This window comes from Corvus brachyrhynchos, unplaced genomic scaffold (assembly GCF_000691975.1).
Source record: "Corvus brachyrhynchos isolate BGI_N302 unplaced genomic scaffold, ASM69197v1 scaffold103, whole genome shotgun sequence".
Classification (NCBI taxonomy): domain Eukaryota; kingdom Metazoa; phylum Chordata; class Aves; order Passeriformes; family Corvidae; genus Corvus; species Corvus brachyrhynchos.
The window spans coordinates 219,042-241,453 of record NW_008237436.1 but is presented as its reverse complement, the minus strand read 5'-3'; the positions used below and the strand labels follow the sequence as shown (position 1 = coordinate 241,453).

The following is a 22,412-nucleotide window of genomic DNA, read 5'->3' as shown; positions in this document are numbered from 1 at the left end:
AAAGGGCATCCTAGGACAGTGATAGCCAATTGCCTGAGCTAAGCCAAAATGAACTTGGTCATCAGCCAAGTAGCTGCAATAAAAGGGCATCCTCTTTTAGCCCCTAGCCACATTCATATGGTCACTGAGGCCTTATGTGCCTGCTTGCCCTGTTGCCCTCTAGTGTCTAATGACTGTGTAAATGGGCATTTCTTTTCTCAGGCCAGAGATGTGCGGGTTTCATTAACCTTGCCAGCACCACTTAACCTTGAGGGGCAGTTGGCTCCAAAGCAACACTAAAGTTTGGGGAGTGGCATTGCAGAAGTTGAACACAAGCCAGCACACCCTTGCAGCAAAGACTAGGCTGCTAAAGCAGGCTCTGGAGCCAGCAGGTGACAGTTCTGACCCTCTGCTCATACCTCTCACATCTGTTAGAGCAGACATGAAAGACCACATCCAATTTCATATTCCCCTGTACAAGAAAGGTGGTGACATACTGGAGCAAGCCAAGGAGAGGGCAATGAGAATAGTTTGTTCACACATTACTGAAAGCTGAAGAGTCTACATTTGCCTCATTCATGGGAGGGGATAGAGACAGGCTCTTTGCAGAGGCTTAGAGGGGCAGGACAAGATGCAACAGGTACAACTTGGAATAAGGGAAATTCCAATGAGAAAGTAAAAGCAGGTACAAGATTAAGTATTGAATGAAAAGTCCTATCTGTGGAGATACATAGAACTGAACTAGATTGATTAGCCAGCTCTATCCAGGCTTGTTTTTCACAGGAGCTTGGACTTCATACATTTAAGTAACCCAGGCTCACTCTATCCTGCACCTAGAACTGTAAACAATTGGTGTGACACTATTGGTCATTCAAGACAGGCTTCAGCCTCCACATTTGAAATACGCTGCTGATAGAAGCAACTTTCATGAGCCCATCTCCTAAATATTAGGTAAATACACAGCAATAGCAAAAGTTGAGCCCACACGTGGTGTACTTCATAGTAAACCACTACCTTCAAGTAAGCACAGGGAAGGTATATGACCTCTCTGCTTATTTGATTAACTGGAAAGCTATGTCACTCCCCTTCCACAACACAAAGACTAATGAAGCAGCAGAACCAAGAAGCTGACACCTCAGCACGTTTCTCATAAATGAAGGTACAGTCTCCATAGAAGAGCTGCACTGATAAGAATAGTTGGAAATAGAATAAGCATCCTAGAAATTTGTGCATTATAGGTCTTAGTACAGCTCAAGAGGGGCCAGTGAGCATTTGCACTATTTGCTCAAATGAGCAGGTACACAAATCAAACCCCTCATATGCAGGTATTAAGGCAGCCATGCTAACTGATCCCAGGCAGCTGGAATGCTCAGGAACTGATGAGAGCCAGACTTAAGCCTTAGGGTAAGTGGCCATCACAGCCACTTTTGGTGAGGTACAGCAGTAGAAAAGCAGCTGTGCAGTCTCCAACCTCCACAGGCAGCTCCCAGGCCAGGTGCTGCTCAAAGCCCTATATCACTGATTCCTGATGAAGGGCAGTTCAATACCAAGGCTTCTGCGCTCAAGAAGCAGTAATCCGGCACAGGGAGATTAATATTTCTCCCTCAAAACTCCCATATTCAACTCATCTGTGGAAAACCCCAATGCCAAGAGAGTCGCATCAGATTTTCCAGTCTCATGCACACTGCTGGTCTTCATCCACCATCATGTTAACGCTCGTGCCTAAAGACAGGTAATTGTCTTACATTAACTCAAACAGGAATTACCCATATGCAGAGATATCTAAGCTCCCAAGGATCCAATGATGTGACAGTCAACTGACATTAAATAACTCTTCAGAGTATTATTGCCCTGTACAACAGAACTTCATGTAACTTTATTTGAGAAGTTGTATCTACACAGAAATACATTAAGTACATCCAAATGAGACTGCTTCACTTTATACTGAAATAGCAAGACATTCTCCAGGAAAGAGATTAATTTTACATGTTTCCCTTACAGATCAATAAAGTTCACCTCCACAGCAAACGTCTCACTATAGACTTTCCATGTTTTACACTTGTGAGGGTTATCCAGCTCATTCCTGGGAAGGTAGAGTCTGAAAGACAAAATTCAGTAGTATATCTTACAGTCTAAGACATGCTTTTCCTTTCAGCCAGCTGAGAGATCTTCTAGCTCAGCCCTACAATATTAAATACAGCCCCAGATCTTGAATTCAAACAGACATCAGCTATACCTGCACAATACTTTGCATCTTATGTAGTCTGAGAAACAAAGTCAACCTGATGGCTTTGTTCCCACCCCCCTCCCAGAACCCCACAGTACAAGACAGAGTGAAATTAATATTACATTCAGCTCAAGGCCTCGTGATATGATGCAAGTGCCAGGAATTTAATAACCAACCTTCCCTAAAGGCAAGGATTTGATTCAGTACTCAACCTCATCAGGCATGTTCTCCAATTTTAATGTTTACCAAATTCATGTCTAGCTATCACCTAAAAGCACTTGCACATCAGCCATGTCTGAATTAAGAGATACAGAGACAGAAGCACTACCTTAACAGCTGTTTCACTTCTGCTCACACCTATTCCACTCAGGTCTACCAGAAGGTCTGGGCAGAAAAGGTAGCCTAGTGGGGCATCCTCCATAGTTCTGGAGGAAGCAAAACACTTCAGCAAAACCCTCAAGATGGCAATGTTGCAGGGCTATCGGACAGCTGGCAGACATTTCTCCTGGCACTGGCTTGGTCTAATTGGTCTGCATTGAGACTGCAAGGTGCACTGCTGGCTCAGCATATTAACAGTTTACAAACAGGCTCATGGCTACCTCTTCTCAAGCTGCAATGGGATCAGTTAAGTAAAAACTGGTTTTTATCTATTCCAGTCATTGAGAACACAGTAATTATATCTCATATGCCAAGTTCACTGTTCCTCTACCTAAATCTGTCAAGCAAGGCAGACCAAAGACAGGGCTTTCTTGTTTCTGCATTTCTACATCACTCCCAAAGCAAGGTAGACAAGCCCAACTTTCACCAGGTGGAGCTTCTCTAGGAGTTCCAGTCTCAGCAAGCAAAATCACAGTAATTTCGTGAGAAGCCATAAGAGGGCCTTTCTTTGTGATCCCAAGCATCAGGACCTCTAACTGTGGTCTTAATGTTTGCCTGCTAAGATACTGAATTCCTGCCTCTCAGGCAGCCATACTACAGAGGATGGCAGGTTTGAATAGTTAGCATTACATTTTTTAATTCAAATTCATTAACAATGGTTAGAGAGCACCAAGGAAATAATCCAGTCATTTAAGTAAAGATAGAAAGCTCTGATGTTTAAAATACTTGTCACAGTGCAAGCAACTGCCTGTTCAGAAGTTACAGTTGAGGGTCAAAGACCAGTACCCACATGAAAGTTAGCTGGCTGATCAGGCCTGTCTTATCTCAGCTTTCAGTACTATGTTTATGATCTTTCAGCTCTATGCAGACACCAGAAGTTAGGATCTGAAGGCATCCCCTATGATCACTTACCTGTTATTTTCAATAAAGGAAGTGTTGAACCAGAAAAAGAATGGGCAGCCATCATAGCCTTTTGGGAGAGCCTAAACACAAACACCTTGTTTAGGGACTGTGTTACACAACAGAACTTTTTTTTTTGTAGAGCAAGGGTACCCACTTTTCTTCACTAATTTGGTTTACAAAGCTACAGTGCCAGAATCAGTACACTTAAAGAGCCCAATATCACACACAAATCGCTTTTTGCTCTGCAGTTACTTCAGTACCAAGTCACTCAACACAATGAGGTAAGGCCCCCATGGTTAGGAGCAGCAGGTACCCAACTAAGATGCCTTGGTTATACTGCTGTTTGAGCAGCCACATGCTTCCCCTGCTTACCTAGGCTGATGTTACACCACTCGCTGCATCCCCCACTGCACAGTGAGACACAGCAGGAGTCACTGGGGAGGAACAAATTCTGCCCCACCCCGCCCAGCCAGGGAGGACCCACTGCAGTTTGCACTGCAGCCTCTCCCCATACCCAAGTGAAGGTCTTCACACCGGTATACTTACAGAATTGGATTCAAATCTGACTTTCACATCACCACTTAGAACAGGGCAGTCTTCTAAGCCAATGACTACAGAGTCACTTTCAGAATCAAAGAAGAGCTGGATAACAGAATAAAGTATTTGTCTTATGAAAGTTTCTACAGTGAGACAAGGGACCAATTCACGACAACATATAACTACTCATTCACGGTACACAAATACAACAGCAGTGTTAGAACAACAGACAACAAGTTTAGGCTGCTCAGGACAGAGTGAACTATTTGCATGTAAGCGACTCCCAGGGAAATCTTTCTTTATCTTACCACTACTTTTCCTAGGATCTGGCAAAGTTTAGCTTTTTCCTCCTCTTGAAATTTACATCATCCATTTAGTTAGAATGTGTAGAAATTGAATATTGGACATAAAACAAAGACACTTTTCACCTCTAAGTCAGTTTTCAGCTTCTGTGACTCAACTCATGTCTTCATAGTACTCACCTTGCAATTTTTTTGATTTGCACATACACATTGTAGTACAACTTGCTTCCTTGTTAATATCTGCACCTTCATATCACTTCCATTGCCTTTCCCGACTCCTAGGAACAAAGTGTTGCATTATACCAGAGGCACACACTTTAGCTGGAAACATAAGTAGTCATGAAAACCAAGTGTGATCCCATTCAAAAGTGCTTTCTTTCTAGAATGCCTTACTCAAGACCCTAGAGACCTCAAATGCTGAAGGTAAGTCAGTATTCAGTGGCTGAAAATTGTATTTTGAAGTAACTGAATCCCAGCAGGGGAATAGGCTAATGTAGAATCTAGTTCCATTGATCGAACAATAACAGCAGTCTGAACTCCCCTAGAACAAGCAGCTGTGAACTTCCAGCTTTTGAGCAAGATAACCAGTACACAGGTACAAAAATAGGCGTGTATCTAAAGCTCAGGAACATTAGTGGATCCAGCTCCACATGGGGAGTTAGTCTCACTTGAAAAGTGATTCCCCTTCCAAAAAAAAGCAGGTTGTATGTGAGCCATCATTTGGTCCAACATCCAGAAAGTGACACAACGCAGAGCAACCGACTACAAAATACTCTTCATTGTGTTCTGTGTCATTTAAATTCTCAGATCCCAGTAAGTCTACATTCCTCAGCTTAGCAAGAGAAACAGTTATCAGCTGCCTGTAATGGGAAACCACTGCCAGATAGAGGAATGCCCAAATACAAGAGTTCTTACCATGTATAGAGTGGATTTTGAAGTTTTTTATTTTGAGTTGTCTCTGTGGTGGGAGCTGCAAGTTATACTTGTTTTTCAGGATCTCATAATACCCAACATACCTACTCTGTAATGCAAAAAAACCAGACACATTATGCAGTTTCTGTACCCAACACAGATTAATTTTAGGCAGAAGTAGGATTTAAATAGATCTTCTACACCAAGTTTTTAGCTCTTCAAAGTCCAAAGCTAAGAAGAAAGACAACTGTTCTCCCTCCCTTCCCCGGTTCAAACAATCTTCTAGACAAATTCAACATCTACATTTTTAATCAGCATTTAAATTTCATGTTTTAAGAGGAATTCTGTACTTTTTAGTTCAGCAAGAAGTGAGGAGCTTTTATATTGTAGCTTTAAGAGGCTGAATGTTTAAACATACAAGATACATTCATTTTACTGAAGGACAGCTGTACTTCTATTTTCTGCCAGCAATTATAAGTACCCCTGTCACCAGATTCACTTCCCAACTCTGCATCACACAGAACAGTAAATCAAGATGAGCAAAGTCCCGAACTGTGGCCTGAGGCAAAAACTTGTGTAGTTTTTCCCAGTGAATGCAGTCTGCAGAAGATGCATTTCTCCATCCAAGCCAAATCAGCACCAGGCCAGGCTTCAGGCTTCCATGCATCCTTGTTAAACAGTCCAGTTGCCTTACAGTGCCATGCTCCTGTGAGGATGCCCAGACATTCTGTGGAGTCTGCGTCTGTGCAGATGTTCTAGACCTGACTGGACACATCTGTCCAGGTCACCCTGCTTGAACAGTGGGGTTGGACCGAAAGCTTTCCTAATCTCAGGAATTCTGTTGTTATCCTAGACACTATACTTCAGATTTAACATTGTTATGCAGAGAAAGGCATAAAGGGAAGGGGAAAGATGCAAAGCAACCATGTCAGTTGTTCATCTTCCGACTCTCACAGAAGGATTACAGACAGTTCAGGAGTTAAGCAAGTAATAGGAACCTACATCACTGAAACAAGGCAGGGAAGGTGGGGCAGCATAAGCACTCACAAGGTTAGTATTGGTTTGACTACAGTTCCTGAACCTGCTCAAGCTTACCTGTGAGGGAGTTTCAACTCCTTGAAACTTGGTACTTGTGCTTCTATCAGTTCTTCTCTCCCCAAAGTAGTCCAAACTTTCCTACACAGGAAGATAATTTCAAGGGTTAAGCTACCCATCCCACCACCATTCCCCTCCTTGAGAAGGGGATAGTAAAATAGAAGTACACTACTCAAGTCCAGTAAAGGAATGCAAGTGAAAATATGCAATAGTTGCTTTGGTACCTTCTAAAGGAGACTTTTAATTACAAGAAGAAAGTACTAATTAGGAAGTCAGATACATAAATCTGTCATCCATGAAAGAGTGAAGAAGAGCAATATGACTTTTAAGCAATTGCTTTAGAACCATCTATATTTCTCAAGTGGTCTGTGGCAGACCAAGCTGAACATTAGTTCATATCTTCATGAACCAAACTCAGAGGAAAGCAAGTGATTAAATGGATACACACTCTGCCCAGACTACCTTGAGTGTCCTGGGCCTTCTGCATCCCAAGTCTCCAGCTGATATCAGACCCAGGACACTAAAGCAGCATAAGCACCTGTCCTGGTTGGGACTTGGTCTTTCTCCCCTTCCCTAGAAGGGCTTTCTTTTGTAATGCTGGCTGTCAAGACAAGACAATTCTTGATGGCACACTACTTGGAGGGAGATTAGGCAAAAAAAAAAAAATTGCTTAAAACCACTTAAAACCTATCTTTAGGAGACTTTGCTCAGAAGTCACCTACAGTTTAAGTTGTTGCTCAAGACCCTAGACCCATTATTCCTCCTAAAAGACTACTTCAAGTTGGTAACCTGTTAAATGCTATTTTCCCCACTTCTGTCAGATCAAGAATAGTCTCCTCAGAATTTTGCACTGTAGGAAGACTTGCATGAACTTTTTTAAAACCAGAATCTTCAGAGAATCCTTTTTCTAGTATAGAACTTTCGCAGCACATTAGTGCATTTCACCAATTCAGTAAATCCTAAAAGGACATTTTGAACACTAAACAAATCAAAAAATAAACAGGAGTTTTTACCTTTGCACTCTCAAACTGGTCACTGTCTATGAGCCAGATACAGACCATTGTTCCAGTCCTGCCTGTATTAGACATACAACACAAGTTGAATTACAGCAGTTCAAAGGTATTGGGATTATTTTTGTGAAGGTAAAGTCATCTCCTGTTATCTCATCTATTTCAAAAGTTACAAGTGACAGTCGAGTAGTCAGGTGCCTGTATTTCTGAGAAGAAGTTGTTAAAGACAAGATACTGGAGTTTGTCAATTTGTTCCTTGTCCCCATGTTTTCATTACTAGAGACACTCAGGCAGCTGGTCAGTACCTGCATACCCCATTCAGCAGGGAATAGAGTCAAGCACTCTACTAAATGAGGCTATAAACTGAAACGTCCGAATCCTGTAAGTGTCAAGAGTTGTTTCTCTGCCCCAATCAGTATCCCTGCAACCCTACTAAAAGCCATCAAGTCTGCTAGCATGAAGATGCCTACTATAGTTTCAGCTTTTAATTTAAAATCTCAGAGGTCAAGCCACCCTCCCTATACTTGTTCTTCAAGCTGGTTTTGACTGCAGGTAGTTTCAACACTCAGTTTTGAAAGACTTTAAAACAGAGCTCCACCTGGGGGCAACTCTTTAATGTTAAGTAACCACCTACTTGAAGCCAGGTACTTGCAGTAGTAACAGCAGGTGGCTAAAGATGTGGCAGATGTCTGCAGGGAAATTTGGCCTACTTGCAGTTATTTATGCATTTCAACAGCTCCCACACTACTGCTGATTGCAGCTAGCACCTGCAGGTTAGCTCCTATGTTTGACAGCCTTCACTATTCTTTCCATAAGACTTCATTGTACTCTATCACCTAATATCATGTGTATCTTGATTTAAGATCCAGCAGTACCTGGAAAATTCTAGAGGGGTAAAGTTATGCAGCAGATCATCTTGAGTGGTATCACACAACACATGCAGCACAACCAGGGGATCAGGCCCACCCAGCATGGATTTATGAAGGGCATGTCCTGCTTGATCAACATGAACTCCTTCTATGAGAGGGTGACCCACTTAGTGGATGAGGGAAAGGCTGTGGATGTTGTCTACTTGGACTTAAGTAATGCCTTCGATACCATTTCCCACAGCATGCTCCTGGAGAAACTGGCTGCTCATGGCTTGGACAGGTGCACTCTTCACTGGGTAAAAACCTGTCTGGACGGCCGGGCCCAGAGAATTGCGGTGAATGGAGTTACATCCAGCTGGCAGCTGGTCACTAGTGCTGTCCCCAGGGCACAGTACTCCAGCCAGTTCTGTTTAATATCTTTACCAACAATCTGGACAAGGGGATTGAGTGTATCCTCAGCCAGTTTGAAGAGGACACCAAGTTGGATAGGAGTGTTGATCTGCTAGGAGTGTTGGAGGGCAGGAAGGCTCTGCAGAGGGATCTGGACAGGCTGGACTGATAGGCCAAGGCCAACTGCATGAGGTTCAATAAAGTGAAGGGCTGGGACCTGCACTTGGGTCACAACAACCCCACACAGTGCTACGGGCTCAGGGAAAATTGTTTGAAAAGCAGCCCACTGGAAAAGGACTTGAGGGTACTGTTCAACAGCAGCTGAACATAAGCCAGCAGTGTGCCCAAGTACACCAATGACATCCTGGCCTGTATCAGCAGTAGTGTGGCCAGCAGGACCAGGGCAGTGATTATCCCTCTCTGCTTGTCACTGCAGAGGCTGTACCTTGAATCCTGCATTAAGTTTTGAGCCCCTCACTGCAAGAAAGACATTGAGATGCTGGAGTGTGTCCAGAGAAGGGCAACAGAGCTGGGGAAGGGTCTGGAGCACAAGTCTTACAAGGAGCAGCTGAGTGTGTTTAGCCTAGAGAAAAGGAGGCTCAGGGGAGACCTTTTTGCTGTAAAGGTCATAGTGAGGTGGGGTTGGTCTGCTCCTTCCAGGTAACAAGCAATAGGAAGAGAAGAAATGGCTTCAGGTTGCTCCAGGGAAGATTTAGATTGGATATTAAGAAAAATTTCATCTCCAACAGGGTTATGAAACACTGGAACAAGTTGCCCTTGGAAGTGATTGAATCACCACTCCTAGAGGTAATTTAGATGTGCAGACGTGGCACTGAGAGACATAGTTTAGTAGTGGACCTGGTAGTACTGGGTTAACGGTTGGACTTGATCTTGAAAGGTCTTTCTCCAACCTAAACAATGGATAGTTTGAGCTATACTACAATGCAAAATATTCAGCATGGGTGACTGGCTACCAGAAGGCAAAGCAGCAGCCTAACACTTTGTCTTGGGGTGACTTTATGATGTTGTATCCCCTATCACTCCTCTATGCCCAGAAATTAATTTTGTGCCTTTCTGTACCTTTAAACTGAGCCTGAGAGGAGGAAGAGGAAAAAATACCCAGAGAACTTTCAAAGCAGTGTTTCAAGGACACACAGACTCCTCTGCATTCAGCTGCAGCAGCAAGCGAGAGCAGAGGGAAGCACCCTGTTTGGCTTTTTTTTTTCCCAGCCAGTTTTCCAGCTACTTTTTTCACCGGAGGGAGATGGAGAGTTGAACTTTATTTTCCTGGGACTTCGATTTTTCCCTTCTTTTTTTTCTGGACTGTTTCAACATCAGAACACCTCGCGAGAGTTCTCCACCGAGGCCCGGAGGTGGGCCCACAACCCAGCTCCAAGGAGGGGGAGAGAGATCTATGGAAGGACTCTGAATTTTTCCCAGGTTTCTCTCCACAGTGAGAGGTTTCATTATTTAGCATTATTATCCTTTTCCTGTGTGTTTATTAAATAAATAGTTTTTTCTCTCTTTCACTTTCCTCCGAGGAAAAAATTCTTTTTTTTTTTCCTGAATCTGGTGGGGGGAGGGCTGGTTGTAACCTGCCTTCTATCAGAGGATATTTTTCCTCCAAATTTGTCCAAACCAGCACACATTTTTAACAGTAGCAGTTTCAGTAGCCCCTATCCCCAGTTTCTCCTGGGGGACTGCTGTCCCAGCTGCCAGAACACCAGAAAGTTATTGAAGAACATTTTAAGAGACACAATGACAGCTTAGACTAAGAACCAATTTAGACTACCTAAAAATGGGGTTGTGTAATACTGAACACAGAGTACAATACTCTTGCTAGTCATCACAGTGTCTGCAGAATTTGTCAAGTTACACTGTAAGCCCATCTCATACTATGGTTTAAGGCCACACTAACATCAAAGAAGCTATAATGACACAGAATTGTGATTTGTAGCATACACAGATTACACATGAGAAATCCTACCTTTGCCTCCTTTACAGTGAATTGCTATGACATTCTTCTCATCTTGACTCATCCATTCACGGACACTGGCAGTGAATTTCAGCATGTCCCTAAGTAAGGGGATAATTAGTGGCTCAAAGCAAATGCCTACATAGAACTATTACAATGTATGTATTTCTTGACAAGACTCACTGTAGTGCTGGGACATTGTGGTCATCAATGAAGATCCTTTCCACCCTGTAGTGAAAGTACTTGGGGTCATAGCCTTTTTCACCTATAGGAAAAGATCTGAAGTTATGCCAGGAAGGGAGAAGGATTGTAACAAAGAAAGTGGCTTGTAACACACAATTGCTGGTCTGAGCATGTACTAGTGTCTAAAATACAGTAGCGTTAATAGATAGATCAAAATGAAAAAAAACTGAGGTAACTTGGCTACAACCATGTGTGCTTAGCTTCTGGTTTCACACTTTTCACTACATTAAAATTTATCTCCACTATTTCAATATAGTCAGCAGCTAAACATACTTACTGCAGAGGTTGTAGACTTTATAGTGGTCTGGATGTTTGGTGTCCAAAAATCTTGCAACTTCCTAAACAATAATGAGTTCAGAGTAGTTAATGCTCTGTTCCTTATTTCCACTGCCACCTCAACCCCCTCAGCCCTCCAGGTGGGATCAGCAACTGCATTCACAAACAGCCCTCAGACAGCAGGCCTTTCCAACCCAACAGCTCAGGTTCTGGTCTAGAATAAAATTACTACTGCAGCTATCTTCCTGTCCCTATAAATGTTTCTACAATATCAGGAAGGGTAGCTCTGAAATGGACATTATGTATGCAGACCTTTTAAACAACTTTATTTAGATTAATAGATCTTATCACTATTACTAGCCTGGGACAGAACTGCCTTGATTCTTCAAAGCATTCCCAAAGAACAGGAGGATCAAAGCACTCGTGTGTCCACACTATGAGATACAACCTACTAGGATTAGCTGAGACACTACAACATAAGCAGTGCACCACAGTGGAGATCATCAGTCAGTCATTCCAACCAGCAAAGGCAGCAGAACTAGGACTGACATGATCCAGGTCACACGTAAATTAGTGGGAATCTATAAAAGAAACAGGTTTCAGAAACAGTGAACTTGGTAGATAAGATTTTTACCTTTATGGGGTTCCTGTAGAAAGACTGCTTCCCAGAAGATGGAAATGACATTGCAATAATTCGATCTGTTGAGAGGACAGCAATCACAAGTAACAGCAGGAAGCCTGCCTACACATAAGGACTACATGATTGAGAAACATCCTTATGAAATGTCTTATTCCTATCCTAATTATAAGAACAATCTACCCATTCCTGGGAGGCTTTCCTCTACATTCAGCATAGCTAGAGCAAGACAAATAATGCTTCCCAAAGCATCAACCACCACCAAGTGCCAGTCTCCACAGAATCTGAAGCAAAAATACTGTAAGTCAATACTTCCCCAGCACTGGTTCCCCAGGCCTCAGATAAATTTCTATCATTACATACGGCATGTACAACTGTCCCAAGAAGGCTAATTCTGGAGAATAGTGTCAGACAGGAATCCATATTTCAAAATCCCACAGAAGAGGAATAGGCCTGGTTTGACTTCATACTTAAGTTTCCTGAGTCTAAACATTGTCCGTATTTAACAATAAGCTCTTATTAACTGAAAAACAAGTCTTAACAGGACATAACATGCTGCAAAGTGACATTTGTTTCCACAAACCAGTAATATAGGTGAGATCCAGATCAAAGCCATCTTTCATATAACGTCTTTTGTTTTCAGAGACCTGACCAGAAAAAAAAAGTAAGAGTTAATCTTCCACAAGAATTCCAATGATCACTCAGTGTTGTCTGTTACTAGGAAAACTCAACCATCTAGACTCTCAAGTTAAGCTTGAGTAGCAGAGCCTCATTTCACTACACCATTATCCAAGAGCAACATTTCTTGTATTAACTTTTAGGTAGAAGCTCTGTACAGAATTTTTACCCTGAAGATTCAAAGTTTATTCTAGTGAAAAGAACACTGCAGATCTTTTGCATACTGCAGCATGAATCTGTCATTTTTATTTGGGTGTCTGGAGACTGAAGGAAAAAAGAATAAAGTTAAGGGTACCATAACCAAGACCGCTTATTCCTGAGCAATAGGACATACTTGAAGCTTAAAGTACCACTTGAATGCCTCTGATGAAAATAAGAGGCATTTACAGAAGATAGGGCTTCAACAGCTAGATTGCTTTGTTGGCACCCAAAATAAAGCATCAGACACATTAAAACTCCTACCTTCCCCCATGTGAGGGAAAAGAGTCTATGTACCACACAAGCTAGAAATTGTCAGTTGAGACACATGGTGGTGTTGCAATCACTTTACTGTGGTGACCTTCCAGGTGAAGTTGCTGCTTACTTGAGCAAAGCTGAGAACGAAAAGGCGTTCCTGAAGGTGGAGGCAAAGCTCCAGAGCCCTGTCAGGGACACTGAACAGATGTGCTGCTTGGGCAATACTATCAATTGCAGACCAATAGGCCATGGTCAGCCTTGCTATTTACCATGGATGCTGCCTGGAGAAAGCATTGGAAACAGCAGTAGTAGCCAAGGTATGTTAAGAGGCCAACTTACCATTCTCCTGGTCACCACTTCAAGTTGCTTCTTTTGTGAAGCCAGATGAAATATTCTTACCAAGATGACAATTCTCAGAATTCGGAGGAAAATAACCATTCTAGAGGACAGATTCACCATGAAAGAAAATGGATACAAATAAACTTAGAGGCAAAGATTAAAGCTGTTTAAAAGCTGTTCCAGAGAGTTTAAAACTTTGTTTCATATATTAAACTAGGACTTCTCAGGCTGATTTTGGAACTACGACTGTACTTGAAGAATATCATAGGTTTGTTGTCAAGAGTTTTTTGTGAGTACATGTTCTGAACAGCTAACAGAACTAGGAAATCCCCTACTTGCTGAAACAGACTTCCACAGATACCTCTGGGTAGAAAGCAACAAATTCCATTAACATTACCCATGTTATTATCACCAAATTCTTGTTCCTTGAAGCTTATTCTCAACTATACATTTAAGTACCTGTAGCCACATTTAAGTGTATGTAGCCACCTGAAAAGTGACTGAAAAAAAGCTAGACAGGCTAAATACATCATGACTTGATTAAGAAACCTGAGAACAGATCAGTATATATATCCTGTGTTTAATCATTCAGCAACCTGAACACTTGGTTCGGTTTGAGGAACTTTGAACTACTGTTGAACTTTGAAGCGGGAAAGAAGCTTAGGTGAGTGGTTCTATTCAAACAACTGAACAGGAGCAGCTGCTTTCCCACACTCCTAGGGACAAGGGCAAACTAAAACTCATTTCATTCCTTAAGGAGGTAAGCGAGCATACATTTTAAGCAGCACATATTCTAGGTTTTGATACACGTGTGTAAAAATGCTGGTGAATACCAAGAGAAAGGGAGACAAAACTCCAGTTGAACACAGTCTGCTCTCCACTGATATGGAGCTTGAAGTCAGCAAGGTAAGGTTGTCTTGGATACCTGGAGGAAAGTTTCAGTTTTTCCCTGAGCTTCTTCAAAATTCAGTATCACCCCCCTGTTTTCAAAACAGAATTTCCTCAGAGCTAGCAGAAAATGAGATGAACCAAAACTGGGGTGAAAACTCCATAACCCCTCTTCCCACAACTCTGAGAAGCAACTCTTCAAGATAAAAGCCATTTGCATTCTGCCCTTAAGGAAGTCAACCAATTAAGCATTACCTCCCAGACTGGTATGCAGCTCTCATCGGTCAATGTCCTTTTATAGGTCAGACTTCGAGGAAGCAGTTAACTACATCCCTACACACACCCGGCTAGACCAGACTAGAAAGAGAAACCATACTCCTCCATCAGGACATATTACCTCTATGGACTGTCACTGAAATTTCACTTGTCATATATAAGCTCTCATCCATATAAAAGCTGCTCAAATTCTAATTATTCTGAGATGTATCAGATACTTTAAGACTATTGTTTGCTTCTTGAGGAAGGACTGAAGAAAGAAAAGTGATAAACCCAGTAAGGCTACTGGGAATTAGTTGGATTTCGTGGACACTACTGGTGTGTTAGGTGGGAAGACCACCGCATCTCAAGATTTGGTCAAATCTGAGGTATCATCTACTGTCAGGTAGTAATATTTTGGTCAGAACACAATTTTAGAGCCTTTAACAAGAGAAGCCTTATAGAGGGCTTCAAAAATTGAATAGATAAGACAGTAGGCCACAGCTGAGTGTCTTCTGAGAGCAGCAGTGTGAAGTCCTCTTTATGTGAGAAAAAAACCTATTCTAGATTCCCATCAACTTCAGCAAGTCAGAATACAAAAAACTTGCACACACAGATCTACAACCAGATAGGTCAATGTAGGATCAGGCCTACTACTAGCATAGCCTAGTAGAGATAAGAGTGCAGATTACCCTGTCACAGTACTCTTTTCCCCTCCCTTTATCTGGATGCTGCTACAAGATGAAAGCTGCTTTAGAAAAATGTGGCCATAGAAATGGGAAGTAATTAAAAACTCAGATGAATGTTTAAGACAACCTAGAAGGAAAAAGCCTTTTATTAGTAAGGCTGAAAAAGCTATTCCTTTGACAGTTCTATTTCTTGAAACCCAAGTTTAGCCAGCACTTTAAGAGAAAACTAGTATTTAAAGATACTTGTCCAACTCTGGATTCTTCCATAACTAAACTTTTTATTCTCTTCTGGAATAATGTTCCCCTCTTATACCCATTAGTCAGCTGAATTTGGGGGAGGGGGTGATTTTTTTTTTTTTTTTTTTTTTTTTTTTTTAAAAGAGCTCAACTTTTCCCTGGCTGATGCAAGAAAGTTTCTCTAAGTCAAACCTAGTGCACATAAACTCATCTTAAAGTTGTAGTTCTGTCTCCATCAGGAATGGATTCATCTCACAGGTTATCATCTGATCAAGATATAGAAATCAGAAGGAAATAGGACTTGAAGTAGCTTATGTACATAAACAGCATGTTTCCTCTCCCCAGAGCATGGCTGAAAAATCCAACATATATTACCATAAGGCTTTTGAGAAAGCAAAGCACAGGAAACAAGACAGTTTGGCAACTCTTTCTATTTCAAGATCCATTAGACAGAGATCCTCCCTCAGCTGTCTGTTCCATTTGCTATGATAATCCAACTCTTCTTTCTGACCTTCTTCAGACCCTCCTCTTTATTATGGCTACTGCACACCTTTCCCCAAAGAGTGCTCAAGTCAGAGCATTTGATGGCCTCACTTTTAGTTACCCCTACTAGTATGTTCAGATCACCTCTGCCTTTGAGGCAGAGACAGCCTACAGCATAAACAGAGACCAAAGTTGTGTATCTATCCTTCATTAGTCTGTACCACGACACATTATCACAGTCCTATTTTTGATCTCATATGCACATATCTGGCTTAGAGGTGCCCAAGAAAATTCTTAGAAGATGATCAAAAAGAGAGCTCACACTTACCAGCTGCCATACCACTCTTACCTTGGTATCTCCTCTACTGCATCAAAGTCTAAGAAGCAGTACGTCAAATTAATTAACAGAGTGCCCACCACTATACATGCATCCAAAATATTCAGTTTGGACCGGAAATAGTTCCTGAAGCTGAAACCAAGGAGAGTTTTAGACAGATGCCAATACAGGTAGCAAAGACTGAAATATATCTTCAAAAAGAGAATCACCTATATAGGGCTACTCCTGGAGACAAGCTCTTCTGAAGCAGTTCTTAACACTGAGCACTGAAGTCTCACTAAGAAAGCAATCTTACACCTGATTTACACACAAGTTATGGCAAAGTGCTCACTTATGCTGAAAACAATTACAGATTGTTCTGTAGAAGGGTAACCACCAACACATACAGCCAAGAAAAGACGTGGCTGTTATCTATGACCAGAAAATTAGCATACAGGGCATCATGTTCATAGTTTGAGCTTTAAGTTTTGCTTCCTTCCTAGCTTGAGGACTTGCCACATGGACTTAACTTTTGCCCATGTCTTACCCTTCAACAAACACCCTCAGGAGAACATCAACGAGAAAGAAGAGTGCTATTGCCAGGGCAACACCTTCAGGAACCTCTGTACCCGTCTTTCCCTCACTGACGGCCAGATCCAGAATCACAACTATAATGTCCACAATGACAAGTACAACTCCAAATACTCTGCAAAGAGAAAAATACAAATAAATTTAAGAGGCAGGAATGACTTTTGGACACCTATCAACTGAATAGCACAAGCCCTGATTTCTAAGAAAAGAGATCCAGAAAGAGGGTGTTCTTTTTTTGAAGCCTGCTTAAATAGAACCTGAAGATTTCCAATTGCATTTTTAAGTGATATGCACAGAGACCTTCATCTATGTAGAACCATACATTTACTTCAGACACAGCTGTAGTTATTAATTTATGATTTCACAGCTAGAAGCAATGCAAACCTGAATGCTTTAAGGCATACCAGTATCATTGTTGCTTTCATCTTACTCAGCTTTCCTCCCTCTCATGACTTAATATAGTCCTTTAAAAATAACTGCCTTTAATGGCTTGCCTTGTTCCAGCACCTAGACTACACACAACTGACCAACTGCTTGTTCAAAGGCTGCCAGCCAAGAATAAGCCATTAAAGAGGTTTTATCCAAGTCAATGACATTTACAGTTCTGACTTCCAGCTCTCCTTGGAGAATGTAGTCACATCTGTTTAAGACTTATTTTTCAATTCTAGTACTTTACTCAAGTTCCCTGTTCTGGGGGTGACATGGGATTCAGTACTTTTCAGACAAAGCAAGCTGGAATTACTGATGTTTAAGGAACTCTCCAAGTTCTTACACCAGAAATAAGGACTATTTTTACCTTGCCCACATCATTTCAAGCACAAGCTTTTACCTGAATCCAAATGACATCACAAAGGGGGCAATTTTTCTCCTAGCTGCACTGCAAGAGAAGAGAACTGACATCAAGACAAGTGACATTTTCCTACAGATATTAGCCACAAGAGCATAGTTATATTCTTAGTCACATTTCTTTGGCTTTAGTATTCTGCATAGTAGTGATTTCTCTAAGATGAGATGACTCAGTTGCATTCATGAAGTATATAGGTTAAGGGAGTACTTGAAAACAATGCTTTGATCACTTGTTAGAAAAAGTATTAATCAGCTTCCAGACACTAGAAATACAGCAGTATGTACTTATCCATAACATTATTCAGTGTCACAATTCCAGTGACGCCTGAACTCTGGCTTAGTAAGCTATAAGAAGTAGGTTTATATAATAGTTATTGGTCAAGAGGAAGACTGTAGGATAAATATCTCAATATATTTCATTCAATTTACAAGTTTACTGTATCAAACTATTTGTTTCCCAGGCCTGAAAAGAGTTGCACTTGTTAACAGCTCTCACGCCTTTGGAATAGAGGAATACAAATCCCACTTCTATTTTAAAAAGGAAACATCAGTTCGGCTTTCAGGTTGAAAATCCAAGCATCTTTTAAGAAAAAGTGTTTCTGAAGCCAAATTCTTCCAGTTTTGAGAGTAATCTTCACTCCTGGCAGGGTCACAGCTCTTGTTTCCAGTTACAGGAGATTTTGTTGCCTCTTTGGTATGCTTTAAGCCCTCTGTAACTCTTTCATGTAAGCCTCTTTACATTACACCAAGAGCTAAGGTAGAAGTTCCTGCAACAAGAACCTGCAAACACTCAAGTTCTGACAGTTTGAAAAACAGGCTGCCAGTGTTAAGCAATCCCAAGATTACTTAACTACTGTAAGCATCAAGTCTTTTCTTAGACACTTGGAAGAAAACACCTTTTTCAAGCATATCACTAACAGCAGGACTTACCATTAGTTGTAACATACTGACAAAAAGTACTGATAGATTTATTTTGCACTATTACAAGAAGTTTTTGTCAGCTCAGTAATGCACATTGCACCCCAGTGATCCTGTCCAAAATACTTGTTTCCTCTAGGACAATTTAAGCATTGCATTTCACTTGGTTCACTTCAATAACTCAGTTTAAGGCAAGGCTAGATACCTTTGAGGTGCTGAGGCAGCATCTTGCTGGGGTTACTGAACTAACCCACGCTTTTCATTATTAGCTTCTCACTCTAAACCAAGGTCCAAGGTCTAACCAGCAAACATTTGCATTCTTAAGCTGGAAGGAGATACCTGGGTTGTAGTACATACTTATCCTATGGAAGTCAAGGATGTAATACCATGTCTTGTTCTGAAGGCAGCTTAACTTATAGAAGGTTTTGCTGGTATCTATGAATGTCAAGTATCTAACAAAACTCTGCAATAATCACACTAATTGTTTGTTGGTTTATGTCTTTGTCCAGTCAATCCTACAACTGTAGTAGGGATGCCAAGACTTCAGCTGCCACAGTCTATGGACAAGTACCTCTACTAGGTACACTACATAGCAAAATATGAACACACACCACTCCAATTTGGCCTGCAACATCTTAAATCAGTTGAAGGAAACATGACACATTTGATTACATAATTAGCTTAAAGCTTTTGTGAAATACATTTGTAAATTCCAACTTCTGAAATCTAGGAAAATATGTCACAGAATAACTGAGAAAACAGGCTTAGGCTTACTGTTCTTGAGCTGCAGGACTTGCCACTGACTTGACTAAGTTTGCTGTAACAATAACCTGAGCTAAACACTCAGAAAATAACTACTTCAAGAACAGAGTAAACTACTAGCACGTTTAGACAATTTAGACTTGATGAGGGCCATGATGCTTATTGTTATGCCCAGATACTCATTCACCCCATTTTCTCACCAGCACTTGTTTTTCTGTGCTCTCACAAACTTATTCCTTCAGGAAAATTTAATCAATGCAGTTTGGTCTACCCATTCTCCACAATACGACAGACTTGTGTTCCTGGGTTGGGCTTTTATCTCTAGAGGGATAAAGAGGCTTCCTCAACTTACTTGTCTTCACTATGTACTAGAAGAAATGTCAATATCAAGCATTTTACTGGGCTTATCTCTACTTCAACAAGCTACCCGCATGCCTTCTTATTTTGGCTCACTAGATTACACTTCTGCCAGTAAGCAAAGAAATTTAGTATATCATTAACTTACTTGAAACAGCTGTCTGGTCCATTATCCTCATCACGACCATCATCAATCTTTACTGTGGCCTCTTCTGCTGTTGCAGAGCTGGAAAAGGAATAATAAAACTCACACACTGATAGAGATGTCAGCTCTATACATTGCTACACATTGTTCCAAAAAAAAAAAAAAAAAAAAAAAAAAAAAAGAATTCACTGTAAAGCAAGCAGCAGCCTGAGCTAGAGCACAGGCCCAGTACCAGGGGAAGAAAGACGTCCCCCTCATGTGGTCACAGATGAGCCCCTTGGCTTATGCTGATCTATTTCCCATTAGCAACCCATTTCTCAAAAGTTTTCCCTTTTTTCCCCCCAAAAGAGACAGATGTGTTCAGCAGTAGGATAAAGGGCTTTGAAGCAGGGCATCCATGCGTCCGCTAAGGACTCAACAGTCTAGGTTCTAGAAGTGCCGGAAATATACATATGCAAAATGGCTTCAGAGAGTCCAAGTAACATTAAAGCTGTTACAGTGAACTTCTTGTCCAGAGAATTAATGTTTTCACCAGGAAAAGCCCTAGCACAGAGATGTTTTTGTGCAGAGCAGGATACCACACCGGAAACTGGAAGACCAGAGCAGCAGCTGAGCTAGTGCTAGAACAGCAGGTTTTTGGGGTAGTGGCTGCTTGCCATAACTTCCTTAAAATGGTCTCTTTAGATCAAAGTTTTTGTTTTTTTTCAAAGGCCACATGACAATTTCAGATAAAAAGTGTAGGATTCAAATCCAGGAGTTTTTATTTCAGTCTTCTCCACAGAAATACTGTGATGCATAATAGCACAGCCACAGTGTTTGCTCAGGCTCTGCCTCTGGCACCATTGCTTCTGGGGCAGGAACAGCTACATACACATATCCAATATTGGTGTTTCCCTGTTCTGAGGCAGCCTAGTGTGTTTGAAGCGTTAGTGTAGTAATTCTGAGGATTCAAATATTCTTCATTCTCCACAACAGACCCATGCACCAGCACTGCTTCTGCAGTCTGGGCTAATCACCTTTTAAGCAAGAAGTTTAATGATGCTTCTCCTACAGTTTCAGCAACCAGTACTGATGCTTCACCGCTTGCACTCAGTATCAGGCTCAGTAGAAGAATTATTCTGATGCAACAATTTTAGCATTCAAGCCTCATTTCCCAGCTCCAATACTTCCAGACACCACATGTGTCCTCATTTTGCTCCTAGAGCTGAAGCAAAGTTTGAGTGATGGATAGCCATTCAGGTTTGCTTCCCAGCTATTCTTACAGAATATTCACTTGGGTGTTTACACTTACTGAACAGCAGAAGTGTTTCACTTATTAAAGCACGTTGCTGCTGCAGCAATTTTGCTGCAGGTCACTTGCTTATACTTGAAGACACGTGAAGTGCACCAAATGCCACCTCCTTATCCTCTACTGTGATTAAAATATGCCACAAGAAGAATGAGAAACAGAAGTGTTTTGAGCTAGAAAGACAATCTTTAACACAAAGATAAAACAGAAACCAAGTTTAAATACACTGTTCCCATCATGCTCCCACACAAGAATTCAGTTCTAGATAATGCTTTCCTCAGAGGGAGTTTGTTTTGTTGCTCATTCTACATCTACTTGTTGTCCAAGGCAGAACAAGCTCTCAGCTTCAAACTACTACAATTAGTCTTTGACTACTGGGGTGGAAGGAAGCCATACTAGAAGACATTGTTTCCTTCACACACACACTCCATACAGAATATAAGCTTTTCTGACTGCCCATAGCTAAAGGCAACTTCAGGCTTGAGGCTTTTAAAGTAAACAGAGGAAGAGCATCTAGCTTTACAAGAGACCTTGACACTCTCTTGTAAGTCTCTTGGCAGTCTGGATGCTAAAAGAGCACACTTTAATGCCACGGGCTTATTATACCAGGGGTGGAGACCCTGTACTCATTTATCACTTATTAACTACTCACAAGAAGTCAATCAAAACAGCGTATTTTCCTCAAAGATATCCCTCCTCTCAGACAGCAGCACTGGCAGGAGAGGGGAGATAGAAAGACTCTACATAAATTTCAGACACTCCATCATTATTCCCTTTGTAATATTTGAAGCACTAAGAACCTAAAGACAGGGGACTACACACCACATATTCAACCCCAAACCCCCACACTGGTACGGTTCATTTCACTCACCCAGATTCTTCTCTCAGCTCGGTCCCTTGTTCATACCTCACAGCTGTCATTTTGCCTGTTGTTGCCCTGCTGGCCTGAAGAAAAGCACACCGAGTTAAAGTGAGACAGTACAAGAAACAGCGAATACCAGCATCCTACAGTAGCCTCACACTCAGGGTCCCAGCAGATGGACTTCTGCTTCATTTTCAACTATTTCCCCACTATGGTTGACAAAGCTCAATCTTTAACTACAACTGTCAGGGCACTCAGCACTGTGATGAAGGGTTTTTGACTACACCAAACATGCCACAGCGATAACAGCATCTTTACCTCTCAACGAAGCATTTCGCCCTGCTTCAAGCTCTGACACACAGAAGAGCCCCAGCTGGCACCTCTGGGAGAGCTGCAGGCACGGGATGAACCGCGGGGAGCAGGTCCGGGAGCTCCCTCCCGGCACACGCCGGCTTCCCGGACGGGAGGCCCGCACTTGGTCCCGCTGCATCCCCGCTGGCACAGACCCACCCGGAGCCCCCCCCACCACCTCACCTCGGCGCGGCCACCGGGGCCCAACTCCCGCCTGG

The 22,412-nt window shown here is 41.8% G+C and overlaps 1 protein-coding gene across 4 annotated transcripts in view; it reads right to left on the bottom strand.

The window, feature by feature from the left end:
- Positions 1 to 1,822: 1,822 nt before the first annotated feature.
- Positions 1,823 to 22,412, bottom strand: part of LOC103613595 (phosphatidylinositol 3,4,5-trisphosphate 3-phosphatase TPTE2) — a 22,162-nt gene continuing 1,572 nt past the window's right edge. The window contains exons 1-19 of one of the 4 annotated variants that reach the window (XM_017731277.1): positions 22,378 to 22,412; positions 21,853 to 21,926; positions 19,697 to 19,774; positions 17,495 to 17,537; positions 16,622 to 16,780; positions 16,108 to 16,227; positions 13,207 to 13,306; positions 12,317 to 12,380; positions 11,731 to 11,795; positions 11,098 to 11,158; positions 10,761 to 10,842; positions 10,590 to 10,678; positions 7,347 to 7,408; positions 6,334 to 6,414; positions 5,242 to 5,347; positions 4,507 to 4,604; positions 4,034 to 4,129; positions 3,497 to 3,567; positions 1,823 to 2,077 (exon numbers count right to left, since the gene is read on the bottom strand). In XM_017731277.1, coding sequence (XP_017586766.1) covers positions 1,975 to 2,077; positions 3,497 to 3,567; positions 4,034 to 4,129; positions 4,507 to 4,604; positions 5,242 to 5,347; positions 6,334 to 6,414; positions 7,347 to 7,408; positions 10,590 to 10,678; positions 10,761 to 10,842; positions 11,098 to 11,158; positions 11,731 to 11,795; positions 12,317 to 12,380; positions 13,207 to 13,306; positions 16,108 to 16,227; positions 16,622 to 16,780; positions 17,495 to 17,537; positions 19,697 to 19,739 — 1,443 coding nt within the window. In that variant the 5' untranslated portion in view covers positions 19,740 to 19,774; positions 21,853 to 21,926; positions 22,378 to 22,412 and the 3' untranslated portion in view covers positions 1,823 to 1,974. Of the gene's footprint in view, positions 2,078 to 3,496; positions 3,568 to 4,033; positions 4,130 to 4,506; positions 4,605 to 5,241; positions 5,348 to 6,333; positions 6,415 to 7,346; positions 7,409 to 10,589; positions 10,679 to 10,760; positions 10,843 to 11,097; positions 11,159 to 11,730; positions 11,796 to 12,316; positions 12,381 to 13,206; positions 13,307 to 16,107; positions 16,228 to 16,621; positions 16,781 to 17,494; positions 17,543 to 19,696; positions 19,775 to 21,852; positions 21,927 to 22,161; positions 22,303 to 22,377 lie in introns of those variants that run through there. The other 3 variants (XM_008631406.2, XM_017731276.1, XM_017731279.1) reach the window with 3 other exon arrangements.